Raw genomic sequence first — 21,061 nt, forward strand, 5'->3', positions numbered from 1 at the left:
TCTGCACATAGTAAGCGCTTAACAAATACCAACATTCTCTGGGCCTCAGTCATCTCATCTGTCAAAGGGGGATGAAGACGGCGAGCCTCACGGGGGACAAACTGATGACCCCGTACCCACCGCGGGGCTTCGAACAGAGCTCTGAAGAGCCCGGCCTTGGGAGTCAGAGGGCACGGGTTCGAATCCCCACTCTGCCACCTGGCAGCTGTGTGACTGTGGGCAAGCCGCTGAACTTCTCTGGGCCTCGGCGACCTCATCTGGAAAATGGGGATGAAGACGGTGAGCCTCACGGGGCCCCCTGATTCCAACCTGATTCCCCTGGATCTCCCCCAGCGCTTAGAACAGTGCTCCGCACAGAGGAAGCGCTTAACAGATAGCAACATTATTGCTGTACCGAGCGCTTGCAACGGCCAATTGGGCGACAGGAGGAGATGATCCCTGCCCAAGGGCGGGATCATTATAGGACTCGTTCCTCCCTCCCTCCTTCGAGGCCGGGCTATTGGGCGGGCTGGAGTCCCAGTGGGCTTGGCCGGGGGCCCCACCCTTGGCTATGCCTTATCTGGGGGAGGCCGGAGCATCCCTCGAAGCGCCCCGCGGGGAGAGGAGCGGCCGCTCTCGTTTCTTCTCGCTCTTTGAAAGACAACGAAGTGACTCGTCCAAGGTCACACGGAGCGGGGCGGGGGGCGGGGGATTAGCAGGCAGAGGCCCGCGGGGACGCGGCCCGGCCGGCAGGGGGCGCCGGCAGCGGGCGGGGGCGCGCTTAGTGCGCCTGCGCGGACCCAGCGGGCGGGGCGGGGGGGAGCGAGGCAGAGCGAGCGCAGTGCGCGTGCGCGCAATGGGGGCCGCCGGCGGCCGAGCCATGGTGGGGCTGCTCGTCTTCGTCGCCGCCGCCGCCTCCTCCTCCGGGGAGCCCTCGGGGCTGCGCTTCTCCGACGACCTCCTCACCCTCTACGGGGCCAACGGGAGCCTGGAGGCGGCCCACGTGAGCCGGCTGCTGCGGGAGCTGGGCGCCGCGCCCGTGCGGGCCCCGCAGGACCTGGCCCCGCTGCACCACAACCAGGTAATAATCATAATAATCATAATAACGATGTGGGTATCCGTTTAGCGCTGACTATGTGCGGAGCACCGTTCTAAGCGCCGGGGGATACACAGGTGACCAGGTTGTCCCACGCGGGGGCTCTCAAGTTTGAAATCCCCATTTGACAGATGAGGTCACCGAGGCCCAGAGAAGTGAAGTGGCTTGCCCGCAGTCACCCAGCTGCCAAGTGGCGGGATTCGAACCCGTGACCTCCGACTCCGAAGCCCGGGCTCTTGCCACTGAGCCACGCTGCTTCTCTCCCCTTCTCTCCCCCCCTCCGCGGCCGCTGCTTTCGCTTAGGCGAAACGTTGCGAGCGAGTCTGTCGCTGCCCTCCGCCCCTTCGTCGTCATAATAATAATCTTGGTATTTGTTAAGCGCTTACTATGTGCAGAGCACTGTTCTAAGCGTTGGGGGAGATACAGGCTCATCAGGTTGGCCCACGTGAGGCTCACAGTTAATCCCCATTTGACAGATGAGGTCACTGAGGCCCAGAGAAGTGAAGTGACTCGCCCACACTCAGCTGCCAAGTGGCAGAGCCGGGATTCGAACCCATGACCTCTGACTCCCAAGCCCGGCCTCTTTCCTCTAACACGATGGTATCGGTTAAGCGCTCACTCGGTGCCGAGCACTGCTCTAAGCGCTGGGCCGGGGCGCGGGTAGCAAGGCGATGAGGTTGCCCCATTTGACTTGAGGCCCAGGGAAGGGGCTTGCCCCAGGTCCCACAGCGGGCCAGTCGCATTTAGTGAGCGCTTACTGTTCGCAGAGCGCTGTGCTAAGCGCTTGGGAGAGCACAGTGTCAGTCGTACTTATTGAACGCTTACTGTTCGCGGAGCACTGTGCTAAGCGCTTGGGAGACGGCAGCGTCTTTCAGTCATTTGAACGCTTACTGTTCGCAGAGCACTGTGCTAAGCGATTGGGAGAGGACACTGTCTTTCAGTCGTATTTATTGAGCGCTTACTGTTCGTAGAGCACTCTGCTAAGCGCTTGGGAGAGCAGTGTCTTTCGGTTATTTGAGCGCTTACTATTCGCAGAATACTCTGCTAAGCGCTTGGGAGAGCACAGTGTCTTTCAGTTATTTATTGAGCGCTTACTGTTCGCAGAGCACTCTGCTGAGCGATTGGAAGAGCGCAGTGTCTTTCAGTCGTATTTATTGAGCGCTTAATGTTCTCAGAGCACTGTGCTAAGCCATTAGGAGAGTACGGCGTCTTTCAGTCGTATTGAGCGCTTAATATTCACAGAGCACTATGCTAAGCGCTTGGGAGAGTAGTGTCTTTCGGTCGTTTTTATTGAGCGCTTACTGTTCGCAGAGCACTGCGATAAGCGCTTGGGAGAGCGCAGCATCTTTCAGTCATTTGAACGCTTACTGTTCGCAGAGCACTCTGCTAAGCGCTTGGGAGAGCACAGTGTCTTTCAGTTATTTGAGCCCTTACTGTTTGCAGAGCACTGTGCCAAGCGCTTGGGAGAGTACAGTGTCTCTTAGTTACTTATTGAGCGCTTACTGTTCGCAGAGCACTCTGCTAAGCGCTTGGGAGAGCACAGTGTCTTTCAGTTATTTGAGCGCTTACTGTTGGCAGAGCGCTGCGCTAAGCGATTGGGAGAGCACGGTGTCTTTCAGTCGTATTTATCGAGCGCTTTGTGTTCGCAGAGCACTGTGTTAAACGCTTGGTAGAGTACAGTGCTTTTCAGTCGTCTTTATTGAGCATTTAATGTTCGCAGAGCACTCCGCTAAGCGCTTGGGAGAGTACGGTGTCTTGGAGAAGCGGCATGGCTTAGTGGAAAGAGCCCGGGCTTGGGAGTCACAGGATGTGAGTTCTAATCCCGGCTCTGCCACTTGTCTGCCGGGTGACCTTGGGCAAGCCACTTTACTTCTCTGTGCCTCACTTACCTCATCTGTAAAATGGGAATTAAGGCCGTGAGCCCCACGTGGGACTATCTGATTATCTTGTATCTACCCCAGGGCTTAGAACAGTGCTTGGCACATAGTAAGTGCTTAACAAATACCATTATTATTAGGTTTTTACTGTTTGCAGAGCACTATGCTAAGCGCTTGGGGGAGAATAATATAACAGACACATTCCCTGCCCTCAGCTAGATCTGGGCAAGTGTGTGTTGAATAGAGGGGGGTAAAAACGGGGAAAATTATTTTGTTTGTCATTTGGAGACTGCCCCCAAATGATCAGAACTGTCTGCAGCCCCGTTGTAGACATGTGAGAAACTGCTTTATTAATGAATTCACTTATATCGCCGGGGCAAGATAAGAGAGTGATGATTTAGCCCAAAGTGACTCGCCGATCTTGGGATCATTTTACCCAGCCACTGAACAGTTTGTTCTCCACAGGCGTCCTCCACAAGTGGTGTGCCGCGTGACTGGGGGCAAGTCGTTTAAGTTCTCTGTGCCTCGGTCGCCTCATCTGTAGTACAGGAATTGAGACTGTGAGCCCTGTGTGGGACCGGGACTGTGTCCAACCCGTTTTGCTTGTCTCCACCCCAGCGCTTATGCCTGGCATAGAGTAAGCCGTTAAATAACACAATTATTATTCTCGGGCCTTCGGTCACCTCATCTGTAAAATGGGGATTAAAGTGTCAGCCCCAGGTGGGGACAGGGACCGCCTCCGATCTGATTAACTTGTATCCGTCGTGAAGAACGGTGAGCGCTTAATGCCATTATTATTAATTGAACACCTACTGAGAACTAAGCACTCGGGCCATCCGACGTATCTTTACAGAGCGGATTCCCCATCCACGAGAAGCTTACGTTGTAATGGGGAGACAGGCGTAAAGCTATCGAACGTGCAGGTATGCAACGAGGGTGGAGAATTAGACACGAGTGCTAGAATTTGCTCTAAGACGCCAGGAATTGGGTTCCTGAGAATTAGACAGAGAAGGCTTGTTGGAGCAGGAGGGATTTTAGGAGGACTTCGAAGGTGGGGAGATGTAAAGGATGGTGGATTTGTGGGGAAGCGGGAGTCGGGGGTGGTCGCGGGCCCTGGGAACGATGTGAGTAAGGGGTTTCAGTGAGGCACGGTGAGCGTAGGTTGCAGCCAGGAGGTGGGCTTGGGAGCTCTCAGTACAGTGGTCTGCACTTAGTAAGCGCTCAGTAAATACCATTGATTGCTTGGGAGGAGCCAAGCAATTGTAAGCAGAAAAGCGTGGGCCTGAGAGGAGCCGATAAGGATGGCAAAGAGAGCTGGTGGAGACCCTTAAAGCCAAGGATAAGGGGTCTGCCTGATGAAGAGTTAAGCGGCCGTTTGGGGAATTCATGCCCACTTGATGTGGTTGAGATAGAAACTTCACTTTTAAAGATTTGTCCAAACTTGTCTTGGTGAGTGCAGTTAGCCCAGCAAACAAATGTAATATTTTTTTATTTCTTCCCACTTAACGTGGTTTAAGTTCCTCGGGAGAACGTGCTAAACTTCACTGCTCCTTCTGCGCTCTAACGGATATCACAAGCTGCCTCAGTTTTTTGGATGGGAAAACTGAGCCTCAACCCAATCAAGCCACTTCCTTGCTGTTCATGATCATTCAGAAAAATTAGCTGTAACACGGAAGAGCACCTCTGACACCACTTGTTCTTCAAGTTGTCTTAATTGAGTATAAATGTATATTGAGCCAGGTATAACTAGGGTATTTACATGATTACTATGTGCCAATCACTGGGGGAGACAGAATATAAGCAAGTCGGACCCAGTCTTTGTCCACATTGAGCTCTCAGTCCCCTCCCCATCGCCCCGACTTGCTCTCTTTGCTCTAACCCCCTCCCCGCCCCACAGCCCTTGTGTATGTATGTATGTGTTTATAATTATGATTCTGTTTATTTTTATTAATGAGGTGTATATATCTCTAATTCTATTTATAATGATGCTACTGCTGCCAGTTTACTTGTTTGGATGCCTGTCTCCGCACTTTCTAGACTGTGAGCCCGTTGCGGGCAGGGATCGCCTCTATTTGTTGCTGAATTGTAGTTTCTAAGCGTTCAGCACAGTCCTCTGCACCCAGTAAGCGCTCGTTAAATACGATTGGATGTATGAATGAACGAGCAGGTCACCAGATGTGCTCAGGGTATGTGAAACTCCAAAAGGGAAAATTAGGCCCCTTTGGAAACCCTTTGAACACTCCTTTAGCTAGGGGTATTTCCATGCCTTGAAGCGGTAACTTACCTCTTCTAAATTTTCCAGGGGAAACAAATTTGCCATTTGACACACCTTCTATCCTGGACCAGTCTGGCTCAGATTGTTAAAGTCGGTGGCTACTGAGTGCCAACGGTGTTCATTCGTTCAATCATATTTATTGAGCGCTTCCTTTGTACAGAGCTCTGTACCCAACACCTAGAAAGGACAATTCAGCAGCCAATAGAGACAATCCGTACTTGACAGCTTGGCACCAGAATAATGTTCGTACTGAAGGTTTGGAGAACGCGTGATTGTGCGAGAAGGTGGAGGCACGTACAGAAAGCTGTCCTTGGTATTTGAAAAATGTCTTTGCTGACAGGATTTCACCTCTGTGTGCAAGTTTAGATTCGACCCCGGCTATTCTGTCCATCCCTTAGGCTGCTCAAACAAAGTGCTGTCCAGTGGCTTGGCCGTCTCTCCAACTGAAAGAGCATCGTGGAGCTGACCGCTTCCAGAAGATTTTAGGCTTGAATGGGTTCAAAATGCCATAGCCAGCTGAAACTGAGCTTGAGTTTTGCAGGTACATTGGGTTGGGCTCAACCACCCGATCTCTCTCTCTCTCTCAATCCCCACGTAGCCGACAGCACACACCGGGCATCGGTTGGCAGGGGTAATGGATGCCAGACAGCTCTGAAAGACCTCTTTCAAGGACAGACACTGCTGTCATTCCCCGCCCCCCCCCCCCGCACCACGAAACAGCGAGGATGGCATAAACAGCGAGGATGGCATTCCTCCTTGCCAGTGTCCGTGGTGCTTATTCCATCAGGGGTGATGAGAGAGGTTGACCCCGAGGTAGCCAAGTCTGAAGAGAAGGGTGAGCTGGAAGGGGGTCAGTTGGAAGGCAAAGGAAGAGGAAACCTTTATGACAAAATTGACCAGGCAGAGGATCATCTACTCATGGATCATTCAGAGTGTGCCATATTTTATTTCATCCAAGATGAAAGAGCAGCGTTCTTTCCAGTGGCTTTTTTTGTTTTGATGAAAGAAAAAAAGTGGGAAAGATTGTTCATTGAAATGAAATGCGTACCGAGAGGAAGATGATTTCGGATCATTAGTTTTCCGTTCGTTCCCTAAGCTTCTTTCCACGCTGGCCCTGAGCTCGTGGGTCTATATTGTGAAGTCTGATGTTCCCCATTGTGTGTGGCTTTTGAGAGGGTACAACTTGGTGAACTTCTGCCTGGATTTAAAAAATCAAAAACTGTTAGTGGAAATCGAGCTAATGATTTTGGGGGACCGGCTCCTTGTATTTACAGAAGGGAGGGAAGGAAAGGCCTGGACTTCCTCCGAGATGAGGTGGGAGACCACAAGAAGGAGGATCTAGGGAACATGGGGGGGGTCTCCTTGGCCCCTCTCCTCCCATTTTTCCTCCCTTACGTTCCCCATGGCAGTCGATCAATCAGTCGCTCCTCTAATGTCAAACTACTCACCGTACCTCGATTTCATCTGTCCTGCCAATGACCCCTTGTTCCCGCCCTCCCTTGGGCCTGAAACTCCTTCCCTCTTTATATCTGACTATCCATGACTCTTCCCCACCTTCACAGCCCTCCCCAAATCCCTTCTCCTCCGAGAGGCCTTCCCTGACTACGTTCTTCTTTCCCCTATCCCCTTTCCCCCCTGCGTCAACCTTGCAAGTGGTTGGGTATCCGTTAAGTATTTTGATACCTACCCCAGTCCCACAGTACTTTAGTGAATATTCTTCTACTCTACTGTTTCCTGTATCCCTAATCTACTTTAATGCGTGTCTCCCTCTGTGCACAGATCACATTCGATAACTCATTCAGTCATATTTATTGAGCCCTTACTGTGTGCAGAGCACTGTACTCAGCTCTTGCAAGAGTGCAATACAACAGTAAGCACATTCCCTGCCTACAACGAGCTTACAGTCTAGTGGGAGCTTACAGTTTCTTCCAACTCTGTTGTAATGTACTTTCCTAAGGGCTTGGTACAGTGATCTGCATAGAGTACAAGCTCAGTAAATGTCACTGATTGACAGGGATGTCGTGGAGGCGAGTGGAAATAGATTGCAGTGGATGTGAGTCCTCTCAGGGTCACAACTGGAGTTTCCAGTACTCTACCAGTCTCGGTTATGGGAGGGAGGGTCAGGTAGATGCCTACCCATTCCATTCCTAGCTTGGGCGGTGGCTAGCGAGTGGAAGGCCGTCTGCTACGAGTCAGAACTCTCACCGTGTTGGGCAGCAGCGGCGCGGGAGAGAGTCGAGGGCGGAGACTCGAGTTGACTGGGTGGAAGGAGACAGTGGTAAACCACTTCCATTTTTTTCCCAAGAAAACTCGAAGAATACGGTACCAGAACGATCGCGGTTGGAGAGCGGGGCGTTCTGGGAGAGACGTGTCCGTGGTGTCGCTGTGGGTCGGAAACGCTTCGGCCTAAGACAAGTGGATGTGAATGGTCTCAGCTAAACAGATAGATTTGGGAGTCACCTGTAGCCGTAGATGAGGGAATGGCTGAGTTTGATGAAGTAGTGGGAAGCAGCGTGGCCTAGTGACAAAAGCATGGGCCTGGGATGCAGAGGACCGCTTGCCTGCTGTGTGACCTCAGGCAAGTCGCTTAACTTCTCTGTGCCCTAGTTACTTCGTCTGTAAAAAGGGAATTAAGACCGTGAGCTCCCTGTGGTACGTGGACTGCGTCCAACCTTGCATCCACCTAGCATTGGGCACAGTGCCTTATAAGTGCGTAATAAATACCATTAAAAAAAAGTGATTGTAAAAATGGGCTGTTAGGGGCACCGGAACTGAGTCGTGAAGGAATCCACACTCAGAGAATAACAGAAAGAAGAGGAGCCAGTGAAAGAGACTGAAAAGGAGTAACCCGAGAGGGAAGAGGAGAACCAGGAGAGAACAGTGTTGGATAAACAGAGATTGGATAGTGTTTCCTGGCATAGAGATTGGTTTATCATCTCAGAGGCAGCCAGAGTAGGGTCCTGTAGATTCCTTGAGGAGGAAGGCGTAGGTGACCTTGGAGAGAGTGGTGTCACCGTACAGAAACCAGGTTGAAGTGGATCAATAAGAGGGTTGGAGGAGAGGAGGTGTTTGCAAATTGTGGGAAGAGTTTGGGCAGCAATAGAGCAGGAATGGATATTTGGAGGGGGCAGTGGGATCCAATCTCTAGCAAAGGCCGTTTTTAGCCCAGGGAAGGATTCAGCATTTTTGAAAGCAGAGGGGAAAGGAGCCAAAAGAGATTAAGTGATTGAAGAAAACAGTTGGGAGGAAGGAGGGGGGATGATTTTAGGTTAGAGGCACAGGTGGAATGGGATAGATTTGGAATGCACCCGATAGATCTCGAAAGATGGTTGGGTGGATGAGAGACCGGAGAGACGGAAGGCAGTTGGGGAGATGATGGAGGGTCTTTGGGGAGGTCTTGCCTGTTGGTTTCAATTTTAACAGCCAAGCGTTTGAGGTTTCCGGGGGTAGGAGTGAGGGGTTGGGCAGCAGAGCCACAGTGGGGGCTTCAAGAGAGACTTAAAGGGCTGTAATAACTGGTGGGGACGGTGGGTGTGGAACTTAAGGGAGGAGAAATAGTGTTGCTGAGCAGAAGAACTGTAGCAAATAAAGGTAAATTTTAAAAGTGGGCCTGTTAGCTGGATTTTTGCCAAATGCTCTTTGAAGTAACAGCACAGGAGCAGAGGAAGCAAACTGTAGATCATTGGAAGGATAGGTGCAGAGGAAGAGCAAATGAGTTGTTTCCTCCATCAGCGTCATCCCTCCGTCATCTGCTGACTGCATTTAGTTGTTTTTTATTTTAATTTTCACTGAGGCCAGCTCTCACTTCCCATCGAATAGGGGAATGCACACTGGGTGGGCAGCTCGGATTTCCCCACCTCGGGACTCTCCCAAGCCCCCTGCATTTCTGCCCTTTCGGCAGCCTCCGTAGGTATTGGCAAAAAATAAATTAAAAAGCGGCAGTGGAAGAAAGCTGTTGTAGCCCGTTAAATGTGTGTGTGCACGGTAGAGGTGGGTTGTTGTAGAGGGGAGATTAGAAACGCACAGTGGACAATTCTGGAGGAAGGGTCGGTAGGTGGTCGGGTGGACCGCCATCTTCCTTTTCTGTCCCCAATCATGCCCAAAGTGGGAGGGAAATATGGCCCACGGTGATCCTGCTTAGCCTTTGCACCACTACCCAGGGGCTTCGGCATTTGGGCCGAGAGTGGAAGAGCGAGGCATTTCCATCTCCGCCCCTCCTGGCATCGACGCCCTCTCTTGGGAGCGGGAGGGGTGGAAGGGGTCAAGGAGGTCATCAGGGTCCAAAGGAGGGGAGGGGAGGACGCGGGGGACTTCAGGAGGGAGTTAAAGGTCTGGGGTAATCGGTGGGGGCAGCGGGTGTGGGGAGCCAGGGAGGGAAGGGAAGCAGGGCGGCTGAGCGGAATTGCTCTGGCAAGAGAGGGCCTAACTCCGGGAACCCCGACGGGTTTCATGGTGAAGTGGTTTGCATACTAGCAGAGCCAGAGATTCCAGAATTCCTTTCTCTTGAAACCTTCCCCCTCCGATCCTCCCATTTCCTACTACCTGACAGGTTCAAGCTGCCGGATGTTTACTGGAAGGAAGAGGAGAGGTGTTCCAGGCTCACGGCGGCAGAGAAGACTCTAGGGGTGGGAATGGAAGGCGAAGGGCAAGGGAGAAGCTAGGGGCCCTCAAGTTCAGTCTGCCCATCTCCCCACACTGGAGAAGCAGGAGCGCCCCAAATCTCTTCCAGTTCAGCCCCTTCCCAACTCCGATCAAGAGATACCGTTGCCCCCTTCAGCCACCCGTAGGAGCGTTTAATTGTAGCGACCAAAGTTCAGCCTCCTTTCTTGATATTGAGACGTCCATCTTCCTGACCCTCTTTCAGGGACAGTTATTCTGCTCCCCATCCCTCTAGAAGACTGTCAGTGCAGTCACGCACCCGGCCCACAGTTCTCTTCCTGAAAAGCCGAGAAAGTCTAATGCCCATAGCGAACACTTCTAGGCCCTCCGTGACTTGAGTCAAAAAAATACCAGCGTCCTTTGAGAAGTGTGGTGGCGCAGACGGGACACAGTATTTGTTCTGGTGATGAAAGCGGTTGTTTCAAATTTCTTTTTGATGCTACCAGCCCTCTAATGTGTCCATTCTATTAATTATATAACCTGATGACTCTCACTCATGTCCTTTGACATCTAATAAAGCAATGGAAAGCGAGGGGAGGAATATGAATACAGAGTAGAGTCTGTGCAGAGCAAGAGTGAGACTTAGGGTCTACCCTTTCTAAACAAAGCATCGACGTTTCTTTAATCTTCCCCTAGTTCTGTTTTGTGCTTGTCCTCCTCAGCATCCAATCTTGGCTGGAATCAGAAACAGTTCCCAAGGTGTAATGATGTCTCAGTGCTGTGTCCCTGAGGGATCCAGTGACTTGAGAAGTCTTCGACGCGCCGGCCGCCTGGAGTCAACGCGATACTGATCTTAGATAGGAGGAATGAAACAGGGTGTTCAATTTGGCCAGGTGAAACAACTGCAGGCTTGATCCAGTGGCAGGGAAACATAATAGGATTGTTCCTTTTCTCGTTGAAGGTGGTCCAGGGATCTGTTTCTGATCCGCTGGGACAAAGTCATTATTATCGCACATTTAACAATAAAGTTCAAAGAGGAAACAGATGGCAGTCCTGTCTGGGTCCGACTGACTTGTGGGAATGAATGTGACAGACTTTATAGATTTCCAGCAACCGACAGTAACTTTAGACCAATCCATTTTTGTTTATTCAGGGGTGGGTTAGTGGATTATCCTGGTCGTTACTTCTCCCTTCTTGCTGTCTGTCCTTTTAATATTTTTCTTCGGATGAGAGGACAATCTCTTGTATTAGACTCTCCTAAGTGCTTAAAGTACAGTGACCTGTCTACGGAAAACGATCAGTAAATATGATTCGTTAGCCAGAAGGAAAGGTGAAAAGGGAAACTGTCTTTTGTTTTCTTTGGCTACTTATTTTTTACCCTTTGGTTGTGTGCCGGTGGAAGACGTTAGGTGGGCCACAAAGAAACAATTGGTGGAAGCGAAGATCTTCGAATTGCCCGTGGGTGGCCGTCTTCTCCGTTCGTCCTGATCGTCTGGATTCTGTCGGTTTCTGCGACAAGTTATGAAGAGGGACTTCTAGGGCTAATTAGGTCTTGTGGTAGAGGGAAGGCTGCTCTGGGGCTCTTTTGGGTCTGGGGGTAGTGGGAATCCAGGGAATTCTTCCCACACCGAAAGGCAAAGCCTATTCCTTCTCACCATCCCCATATTGTAGGCACGCACACGGACGCTCACTCTCCCCCCTCATGCTGCTGGCCAGGTTTTTAGCTCAAGAGTGTTTGGCACATAGTATGCACTTAACAAATACTATTATTATTACTGTTGTTAATGACTAGCTATAATGGATTTTGAGTGGAGCAAGGGTAACTGCTGATAGCTTCAGTGATCAGAGACCTCTGAGGATCCCCGGCCAAGGACAGTTACCTAGTGATAATGATAATAGGGATGGCATTTGTTAAGCGCTTGCTGTAATAATAATGATGATGATGATGATGATGGTATTTGTTAAGCGCTTATAATCTGCCAAGAACTATTCTATCACTGGGTTAGATACAAGGTAATCAGGTTGTCCCACTTGGGGCTCGCAGGCTTCATCCCCATTTGACAGATGAGGTAACTGAGGCACAGAGAAGTTCAGTGAGTGGCCCAAAGTCACAAAGTTGACAAGTGGAAGAAGCGGGATCAGAACCCACGTTCTCCGACTCCCAGGCCCTTGCTCTTTCCACTAAGCCACACACACAGTCCCTGGCCCAGGTGGGTGTCTCAGTCTCAATCCCCATTTTCCCGTTGAGGTAACCGAGGCACGGAGAAGTGAAGTGATTTGCCCAGGGTCCCACCGCGGACAAGTGGCGGAGCGAGGATTAGAACCTGTGACCTTCTGACTCCCAGGCCTGTGCTCTATCCACTGCACCGTGCTGCTTCTCAAATGCAGGGCACTCCTGGTGAATATTTGTTGTCTTTTTTAATGTGATTTTCAAATTTTCTAATCAGCTCTGTAAACAGGCACCCCGATACCACTGCAGATGAAAATGATGAGCGCAAGGCAAAGTTGGAAGAAATGGCTTGGCGCGCACACGCAGCACTGATCCAGACGTTCATATTACAGCCTGAGTTTTCCTTAATGTGAGGTCCTTCAAAAATGTAACTCCTTTTGTGTTTTGTGGGGAACTGGACTCTGACCTGGCTAAGATCTAGAGCTTACTGGAGAATGCCCATTCCCGAAATCATTTCTGCTGGGAAACTTGAAATTTTCAATTGACCACAGCAAGTGGAGGACGTGTGCTATTAAAAGAGAGATGTCTCTGGTTCAGAGTAGAGATCCACCACCCATTTAACTGCAGTGGAACAACATCAACAGCATCTCTTTAGAAAACAGCAAACTGGTTTGCTCGAAGGAAGTCAGCAGTTTGTAACTGGCAAGAAGATGAAATCCTTGCGACAGGTTTCATTAGACCACACCGACACTCAGCCTACTTAACCTTATGAGGTTATGCCCTTTGTGCTTCTTATTTAATTGTATGTTCTCTGTTTGGTTTGTAGTTGGATGGGAGTGTCTCTAGGAAGGACTTGAAGTGCTTTGGAGTGATGGCTAGACTGGTTTGGCTGGAGTTCTAAAACTAGAGACAATATACTTTATTTAGATCCTGCCCGATCTTTGGATTAAACGCTTGCTTTCCTAGACACCACCCTTTGTTTCGTGCAGGTGGTGCTCGGGCCAGGTTAGAGCGTTGGAGGTTGAAGGAGGACAAAAGCATGTTGTCCATTTTCAGAACTTGCTCTTGCCAATTGGAAATTTTAAGTCCCCGCGTAGAAATGACCTAGGAACGGGCAATCTCCAGTGAGCTCTGGATCTTGGCAAGGTCAGAGCCAGTTCCCCGAAAACCCAGAGGGTGTCACGTTTTTGAGGGACCTCACGTTAAGGAAAACTCAGTCTGTAATGTGCATGTCGGTATCACTGGTGCGTGTGTGAGCCAAACCATTTCTTCCAACTTGGCCTTGTGTTCATCATTTGCATCTGCAATGGTATTCATTCAGTAGTATTGAGCGCTTACTATGTGCAGAGCACTGTACTAAGCGCTTGGAATGTACACTTCGGCAACAGAGAGAGACAATCCCTGCCCAACGACGGGCTCACGGTCTAATCGGGGGAGACAGACGGCAGAGCAAAACAGAACGAAAGAAAAGCAAGACAACATTATCACGATAAATAGAGTCAAGGGGATGTACACCTCCCTAACAAAATAAATAGGGTAATAAAAATATAGAGAGAAATGAGGTTTAAAAAAATATAGAAATGAGTAAAAATCTATACCAATGAGATTTGGGTGCTTGTATACAGAGCACTTTAAGTTGGGACCAGAGCACTGGGAAAGCGCATCAAAGATAAAAGACACTACCCCTGAGCTTATCTCACAGTTTCAAATTTGGCGTTAGTGGAAACGTTTCTCTTAGGCATTTACTTCAGAAAGACCAATTTTCATTCAACAGCCTGAAAGCCAGTAGGCTACGCCTGAAGGAAAATCAGGTGACCGTGCGGTTGCCGCACATTCTAAATACACAGGTTGTCCGTTGTGTCATGGCTTTGCCTGGGGTTTTCCTGGAAAGATCCAAAGGGTGAGAATGAGTAATTGTTCCTTCTCTGAGTGAAACAAGCCCTGTTGGACTATAGGAAGCTGGGCAGCAGGCCGTCTCCCCTTATTCCCCAAACCGAAATCGGCGGTCCTGGACTGGAGATGTAAGGATTCGAATCCAAATGGAAAATAGGAATCGCCTCCCTGGGCGCTTGCCTTGATCATGGCAAATGTACACGGCCATCAGGGCTACCGTCGTTCTTTATTGAGTGCTGACTGGGTCCGGAGCGCTGTACTAAGTGCCGTTTGTCCAGGTCATTTGCGAGTCTTTTGTCAATTCCGTCTGTACTTTGGGGCCCTGCTTGGTTGATGTTCGTACAGCTGTTCCCTTCATGACCTCTTTTTGGTATGCTGCTGCTTTCCATCTTGGAATTCTTCCTATCCTAGAGAGCTGCTTATTTCCTTCCCCGGTCACCTCCGTCTTCTTTTTATTAAAATCGAAATAAACATTGGTCCAAAAAACATTTCCCTGGTTCCCAGTCGTTTCTTCTGGGGACAGCATTGATGGCTCCTTTATATTTGATTTGTTTAATCATGGAGTCCTAAAAAGGAAACCTAGTCATTACCTCTAAACCCCCACCAATGGAGTCCGTGTATTGCCGATTTGTACGTTCCAAGCGCTTAGTACAGTGCTCTGCACATAGTAAGCGCTCAATAAATACTATTGAATGAATGAATAATCTGATAAACAATAGCAGCGGAATTAAAAACTCTTAGCCCTGTCTTCTAACAATCTCTCACAAAGTCCAGACAAGTACTGTATTTTGTTTGCCAGTTTATTTTTGCATTCAAACCTGTTAGTTTTGAGGCCTCCTTGTAAGTTCCCAAGCACCATTCCATCTCCTCCGTACCTGTTCTGGTAATATCGGAAGTTGAAAGGATTAATTGGCTTAATGTGCACGTTGTTCCCCCTTTTTCCTGTTGGTCTTTGTCCTGCTGTGCGTCTTCCCTAGACGGGTTCATTATTGACCGTGTACGGTCAGTAACCTTACAACATGGGGGTGCTTAAGAACCATCTGTTTCGAGAAAATTGGCACCGTAGTACTCAAACCGGGCCCGATGCCATCGTCGTGCAAACCGTTTCTTCTGATACCACGCGTCACATTTGATTTAGGCAGAGGTGCGTTGCTTTTAAGAACCTTTTAAAGCTTGCCTTGCCGCTTGATCCAAAGCGTGTCGTGAGAACAGGTGCTAAGCTAGCACTGATTATTTAACCTGTGGCTATTTGGCCGTTCTTGTCTCACCCCTCGTTTTAATATATTTTGGGGCTTCATTTGAAACTCGTTGACTACTTTTTACTCCTTGAGAGTAAAGAGGTGGAAATTTAGGAGGAAACAGGCTGCTGCGCTGATGGAAGGCTTTGCCTTGTCTTATGCAGTCGAGTCGTCTCCGACCTATAGCGACACCGTGGACACGACTCTCGCAGTCGTTCTGGTAGTTTATCCGGAGAGTTTTCTTGGTAAAGATATGGAAGTGGTTTACCGTTACCTCCTTCCGTGGAGTAAACTTGAGTCTCTGCCCAGCACGGGTGAGGTTGGACTTGATTGCCTTCCACTCGCTAGCCACTGCCCAAACGAGGAATGGAATGCGTAGGCCTCTCCTTGACTCTCCCTCCCGTAGTCAAGACTGGTGGAGGACTGGAAACTCTCCAGGTGCGACCCTGTGAGGGGAACTAAGTACTTGGGAAAGTAGATGGGAAGGCAGGCAGCTGTTAATCTGTAAAAAGGCGGGTCTCGGTCACCAGGGTGTCAGACAGCCCCACCTGTGTTCTGTGTTGTCCACAGTGTAGTCGGGCCCTGCTGCGGGCAGAGCCGGAGCAGGGGGAGGTAAGATGAAGAAATGGGCACTGGGCCGCGCAGTTTGGGAGCAAATTCCATGCGTCTCAGCGGGCGGTAGGCAGTGGTTCTGATGGGGAGAGAGAGAGATGTCTCTCTAGACCTCAGAGGTACTCGGCTAGTTCTGTGTCCCAGCAGACGGTCTGATTCTGGGTTGGCTGAGGCCGCTTGGCAGAGAGAGATCTCTGGTCCCTCGGGTAACCCCGTCCCGGCAAATGTTAGATGGTTTTGGGTCAGTTGAGGCTGCTCTGTAGAGAGAGAGCTAGCAAAAGCGCTCTGTGTTCTCTGGTAGCGCCGTGACCCGCAGATGTTAGATGATCCCGGGCCTGCCGTAAGGTGCTTCGGGGGGGCAAGAGGCAGAATTGCTCTGGCAGCTGTAATAACATCTTATGCAACCTGAATGAAGGATGGGAACCAAGTTATGCAAATTGCCCAGGAAATGAGCAAGAAGGAGTAGATGGTAGAATAATAATGTTGGTATTTGTTAAGCGCTTACTAGGTGCAGAGCACTGTTCTAAGCGCTGGAGTAGATACAGGGTAATGAGGTTGTCCCACATGAGGCTCACAGTCTTAGTCCCATTTTACAGATGAGGGAACTGAGGCACAGAGAAGTCAAGTGACTTGCCCACAGTCAGCTGACAAGTGGCAGAGCCGGGATTCGAACCCAGAATGGCGCTTCAAGGGTCAGAATGGAAGAAAGGTTATCAGCTGTAGTCACTGTAATCTTTAACTTCACCGACTCGGAGATGCCCCTATCCAACCACAGACTCGGAAAGAGCCCGGGCTTGGGAGGCAGAGGTCGTGGGTTCTAATCCCGGCTCTGCCACTCGTCAGCTCTGTGACTTTGGGCAAGTCACTTCACTTCTCTGTGCCTCAGTTCCCTCATCTGTAAAATGGGGATTAAGACTGTGAGCCCCGCGTGGGACAACCTGATTACATTGTATCTGCCCCAGGGCTTAGAACAGTGCTCCGCACATAGTAAGGACTTAAATACCATCATTATTATTATTATTATTATTATTATTATGCCTTCTCTCCCTCACATCCCCTACCTGCAAATCTGTCCCCACAGAGACTTCCAATCATTAGATCTCCAATTTTCTAAAGTCTTCATGCCCCATTTGGTGTCCAGACTCAAACTTAGATTCTCTTGACTCACAAATCGATTCCCTCAACACCTCATTCTCATCCGGCCGATCTCGCACCTCGTAAATCTCCTCAATACGCTTCCTCCGGAGGCTCCTGTTCACCAGCTGCAGAGTGCTGCTAGTAGAAAGAAATCCAGACATCTGGCCGACCGTATCCATCACAGAGTGATCCTCACCTGCTTCAACTTCTCTCTGGCAGCAATATATCTTTGCCCTTATTGACTCCAACGCCCATTGCCCCCGTTTCAGTCATTTAACTCCCATCTCAATCCACCTGGCCTCCCGCTCTCCCCCATCCACCATCTCCTGCCCCTAATGATGCGGTCACTTACTTTATTAAAAAGCAGTGTGGCCTAGTGGAAAGAGCACAGGCCTGGGCGTCAGAGGACGTGGGTTTTAATCCTCGCTGCACCCCTTGTCTGCTGTGGAACCCTAGGCGAGCCACTTAGCTTCTCCGTGCCTCGGTTTCCTCAACCGTAAAATTGGGAATCAATACCTGTTTGCCCTCCCGTTTATACCGACAAGCCTCACGTGGAATAGGGACCGTGTCTGGTCTGGTTCTGTAGAATACTTAGAATACTGCCGTAGTAGCACTTAGAATACTTCCTGACACCCATTAAGTAATTTAGCAAAAAAATGATATCCCTGAAATCTCCCTTGCTCCTCCGCCGTCCCTTTCTCCTCCGTCCCTTCTTCAACTCCCCCTTATTTCCCAGCAGTATCTAGAGAGATCTCCCACCTAGTCTCAAAATTTACCCTCTCCACCTGCGATTCTGGCCCCATCTCTTCACACCTAATCGAAAGAAATCCCCTCTCTTCTTCCCTCCGTGACTACCATCTGCAACCACTCATTTCCCAATGGTTTCTTAGCTTCTACTTTCACACGTGCTCCTGTGCTGCCTATCCCCGCTCCCTTGATCCTACTGCTCCCTCCAGTTAATCACCCCATCTCCATCCTACTGTTCTTCTCCAAACTCCTTGAGTAAATTGTCAACACCTGCTACCTCCGTTTCCTCTCCTCCAGTTCTCTCTTTGACCCCTTCCAATCTGGCTTCCGCCCCCTTCTCTTCATGGAAACGACCTTCTCTGAGGTCCCCCCCCAGTGACCACTCCATCTTAATCCTTCTCGACCTCTCAGCTGCCTTCGAAACTGAGGACCACCCACTTCTCCTGGGCACATTTATCCAACCGTGGCTTCATTGACGCTGTCTTCTCCTGCTTCTCCTCCTGTCTCTCTGGCCGCTCGTTCTCAGTCTCTTCCGCGGGCTCCTCCTCTACTCCCCACCCCCTAACTGTGAGAGTCTCTCAAGCTTCGGTTCTGCGTCCCCATCTTTTTTCCATGTACACACGCTCTCTTGGAGACCTCACTCGCTCCCACGGCTTCAAGTCTCATCTCCGTGTGGATGGTTTCCGAATATACCTCTCCATCCCAGACCTATCAGTCAGTGGTATTTATTGAGAGATTATTATGTGCAGAACACCGTACTAAGCGATTGGGAGAGTACAGTACACCAGCGTTGGCAGACACGTTCCCAGCCACAGTGAGCCGACTCTAGAGGGGGAGACAGACAATTAATATAAGTAATTTATAATATATAATTTTAAAATATAAGCGTAAATGCTGTGGGAATGAGGGTAGGGCGAATATCAAATGCACAAAGGTCACAGATCCAAGTGCATAGATAATAATGATGGTATCTTTTAAGTGCCAAGCACTGTCCTAAGCTCTGGGGTAGATTGGAAACAGCGTGGGTCAGTGGAAAGAACACGGGCTTGGGAGTCAGGTTCGAATCCCGGCACCGCCACTTGGCAGCCGTGTGACTGTGGGCAAGTCACTTCACTTCTCTGGGCCTCAGTTACCTCATCTGTAAAATGGGGATGAAGACGGTGAGCCTCACGTGGGACAACCTGATCACCCTGTATCTACCCCAGCGCTTAATACAGTGCTCTGCACATAGTAAGCGCTTAACAAATAGCAACGTTATTATTATTATTACACAAGGTAGCCAGATTGTCCCACTTGGGGCTCACAGTCTTAATCCCCATTGAACAGATGAGGGAACTGAGGCCCAGTGAAGTGACTTGCCCAAAGTCACACAGCTGACAAGCGGCAGAACAGGGATTAGAACCCACTCCCTAGCCCGCGCTCTTTCCACTGAGGCCCGTGGGGAGAGGGAGCCGGGGAAAAGAATCAGGGAAGGCCTCCTGGAGGAGATGTGACCATGTGCCTTGTTAATACTTTGAAGGTGGGGAGGAAGAGTGGGTGGTGGTCTGGCCACTATGGAGGAGGAGGGAATTCCAGGCCAGTGCGAGGCCGTGGGAAAGGGGTTGGTGGCGAGAGAGCCGAGATCGAGGCGTATTGAGTAAGCTGACGCTGGAAGAATGAAATGCGTGGGTTGGGCTGTCGTGAGGTAAGGAAAGATGAGCTGAGTGAGTGTCTTAAAGCCAATGGTAAGAACTTTCTGTGTGACGCTGACGTGGGAGGGCAACCACTGGAGATTCTTGAGGGTTGGGGAGACACGGACCGAACCTTTTGTAGAAAAATGATCTGTGCGGCAGAGCGAAGTCTGGACCGGAGTGGGGAGAGACAGAGGAGCGAAGCGTGCGGGCTGGGTTGTGGTAAAAGGGTAGCGAGGTGAGGTAGGAGGGGGACAAGGTGATTGAGTGCTTTGAGCGATTTAATACTTCTTCAAATCACACGCTGAGGGGATTCTAGGTCGGTATTGTACTCTCCCGAGGGCTTAAGGCAGTGCTCTGCACACAGCTCAATAAATGTGATCGACTGAGAGGTGACCGGGGTCACCACCTGCTCTCTGGCCCCCCCAAAAATCAGCCTTGGGGACTTGCCTGAGGTAAAGCTTGTTTGTCGCTAAGCCAGAACAGCCAATGGCATTTATTGAACACTTACTGTGTGCAGAGCGCTGTACTAAGTACTTGGGAGAGTACAAGATCTATCTTGAATCGCCTTAGCATATGGCTTAGCACACTGTCCTCTAGTTGGACTCTTACGTTTCCTGTAGGTGCAGTTTCGTTCCTAACAGAGAAGCGCAGTGTTTTAACGTAGACCTACGTAACGGGATCCCAACTAAATCAACCCAACAGTTTGGTGATCTTTTCTGGAAAACGTGGGCTGATGGAGTTATAACCCACTCCTCATCCTAGGGTGTGTTGGCCACAGGGCTACCGGGCTAGCTCCCCTCAGGACCCCGGATTGAGGGGGGCTGCGATCACCCTGAGAAGCGGTGTGACTTAGTGGTTAGAGCACAGGCCTGGGAGTCGGAAGGACCTGGGTTCTAATCCCGGCTCTGCCCCGTGCCTGCTGTGTGACCTCGGCCAAGTCACCTAGCCGCTCTGGGCTCATCTGTAAAGCGGGGATTAAGAGCGGGAGCCCTATGCGGGACAGGGACCGTGTCCAACCTGATTAACTTGTATCTACCCCAGTGTTTGGGACGGTGCTCGGCACCTAATAGGCACTTAACGGGGAGCATTATTATTATTATTCTGGTGAAGTTCTCATCTGAACCCCCCCGCCAACCTGGACTTTCCGATTGTGGATTTAAAGCCTGTATGGTGGCTTCGTGCCCGGGTATCTGATTCCCAGAAAGCTGGCTTTTTAACTATTCCCTTGCCCCGACGGTAAGTGGCGTGATGCCGCGGTGCTAGCCCGGAAGACCTTCCACTGTGACCCGAGGACGTCTAGTTCCGTCGTCGACCTGGTCTCGAGTTCATTTCAGATTATTCACCTGGCGTTGGTTAGCCCCTCCTTGGAGCTCATTTGTAAAGTCAGTGCTGCCAGTCCCCGCCATCTGCTCCGTGCGGGCTCGGGAAAGACTTCAGGGAATACGCTGGTTCCGCTTCGGGCCACGTTCCTGTAGCAAAATCTGCACGCGCTGGCTTCCTTTTCCCTTCTGTTTGCCCCTCTGCTCCTCCTGCTCTCACTCCTGGGTACCGGGACCGGGCAGACCCTGGTCGGTGCAGTCGGGATATGGGGACTGGCCCGGGGTTGGGCCACCCGCAGTGGGATTGTGGCCAGTTCTTTCCCCAGAAGCTACTTTACGGTGCCGATTGGGGATTAACTATGGTGCTGCTCCCCCTTCTGGAGGCTGGGTATAAAGCCTAGATAATGGTGATAATAATAATAATAATAATAATTGTGGTATTTGTT

General features: G+C 50.4%; 1 protein-coding gene across 1 annotated transcript in view; it reads left to right on the plus strand.

Annotated features, from left to right (window-relative positions):
• The first annotated feature begins 828 nt into the window (after nt 1–828).
• Nucleotides 829–21,061, plus strand: part of SLC39A8 (solute carrier family 39 member 8) — a 54,051-nt gene continuing 33,818 nt past the window's right edge. The window contains exon 1 of the mRNA XM_029077004.2: nt 829–1,060. Within this exon, the coding sequence (XP_028932837.1) occupies nt 836–1,060 (225 nt within the window). The 5' untranslated portion in view covers nt 829–835. The remainder of the gene's footprint in view (nt 1,061–21,061) is intronic.

The sequence above is a fragment of the Ornithorhynchus anatinus genome, chromosome 12 (assembly GCF_004115215.2).
Source record: "Ornithorhynchus anatinus isolate Pmale09 chromosome 12, mOrnAna1.pri.v4, whole genome shotgun sequence".
NCBI lineage: Eukaryota > Metazoa > Chordata > Mammalia > Monotremata > Ornithorhynchidae > Ornithorhynchus > Ornithorhynchus anatinus.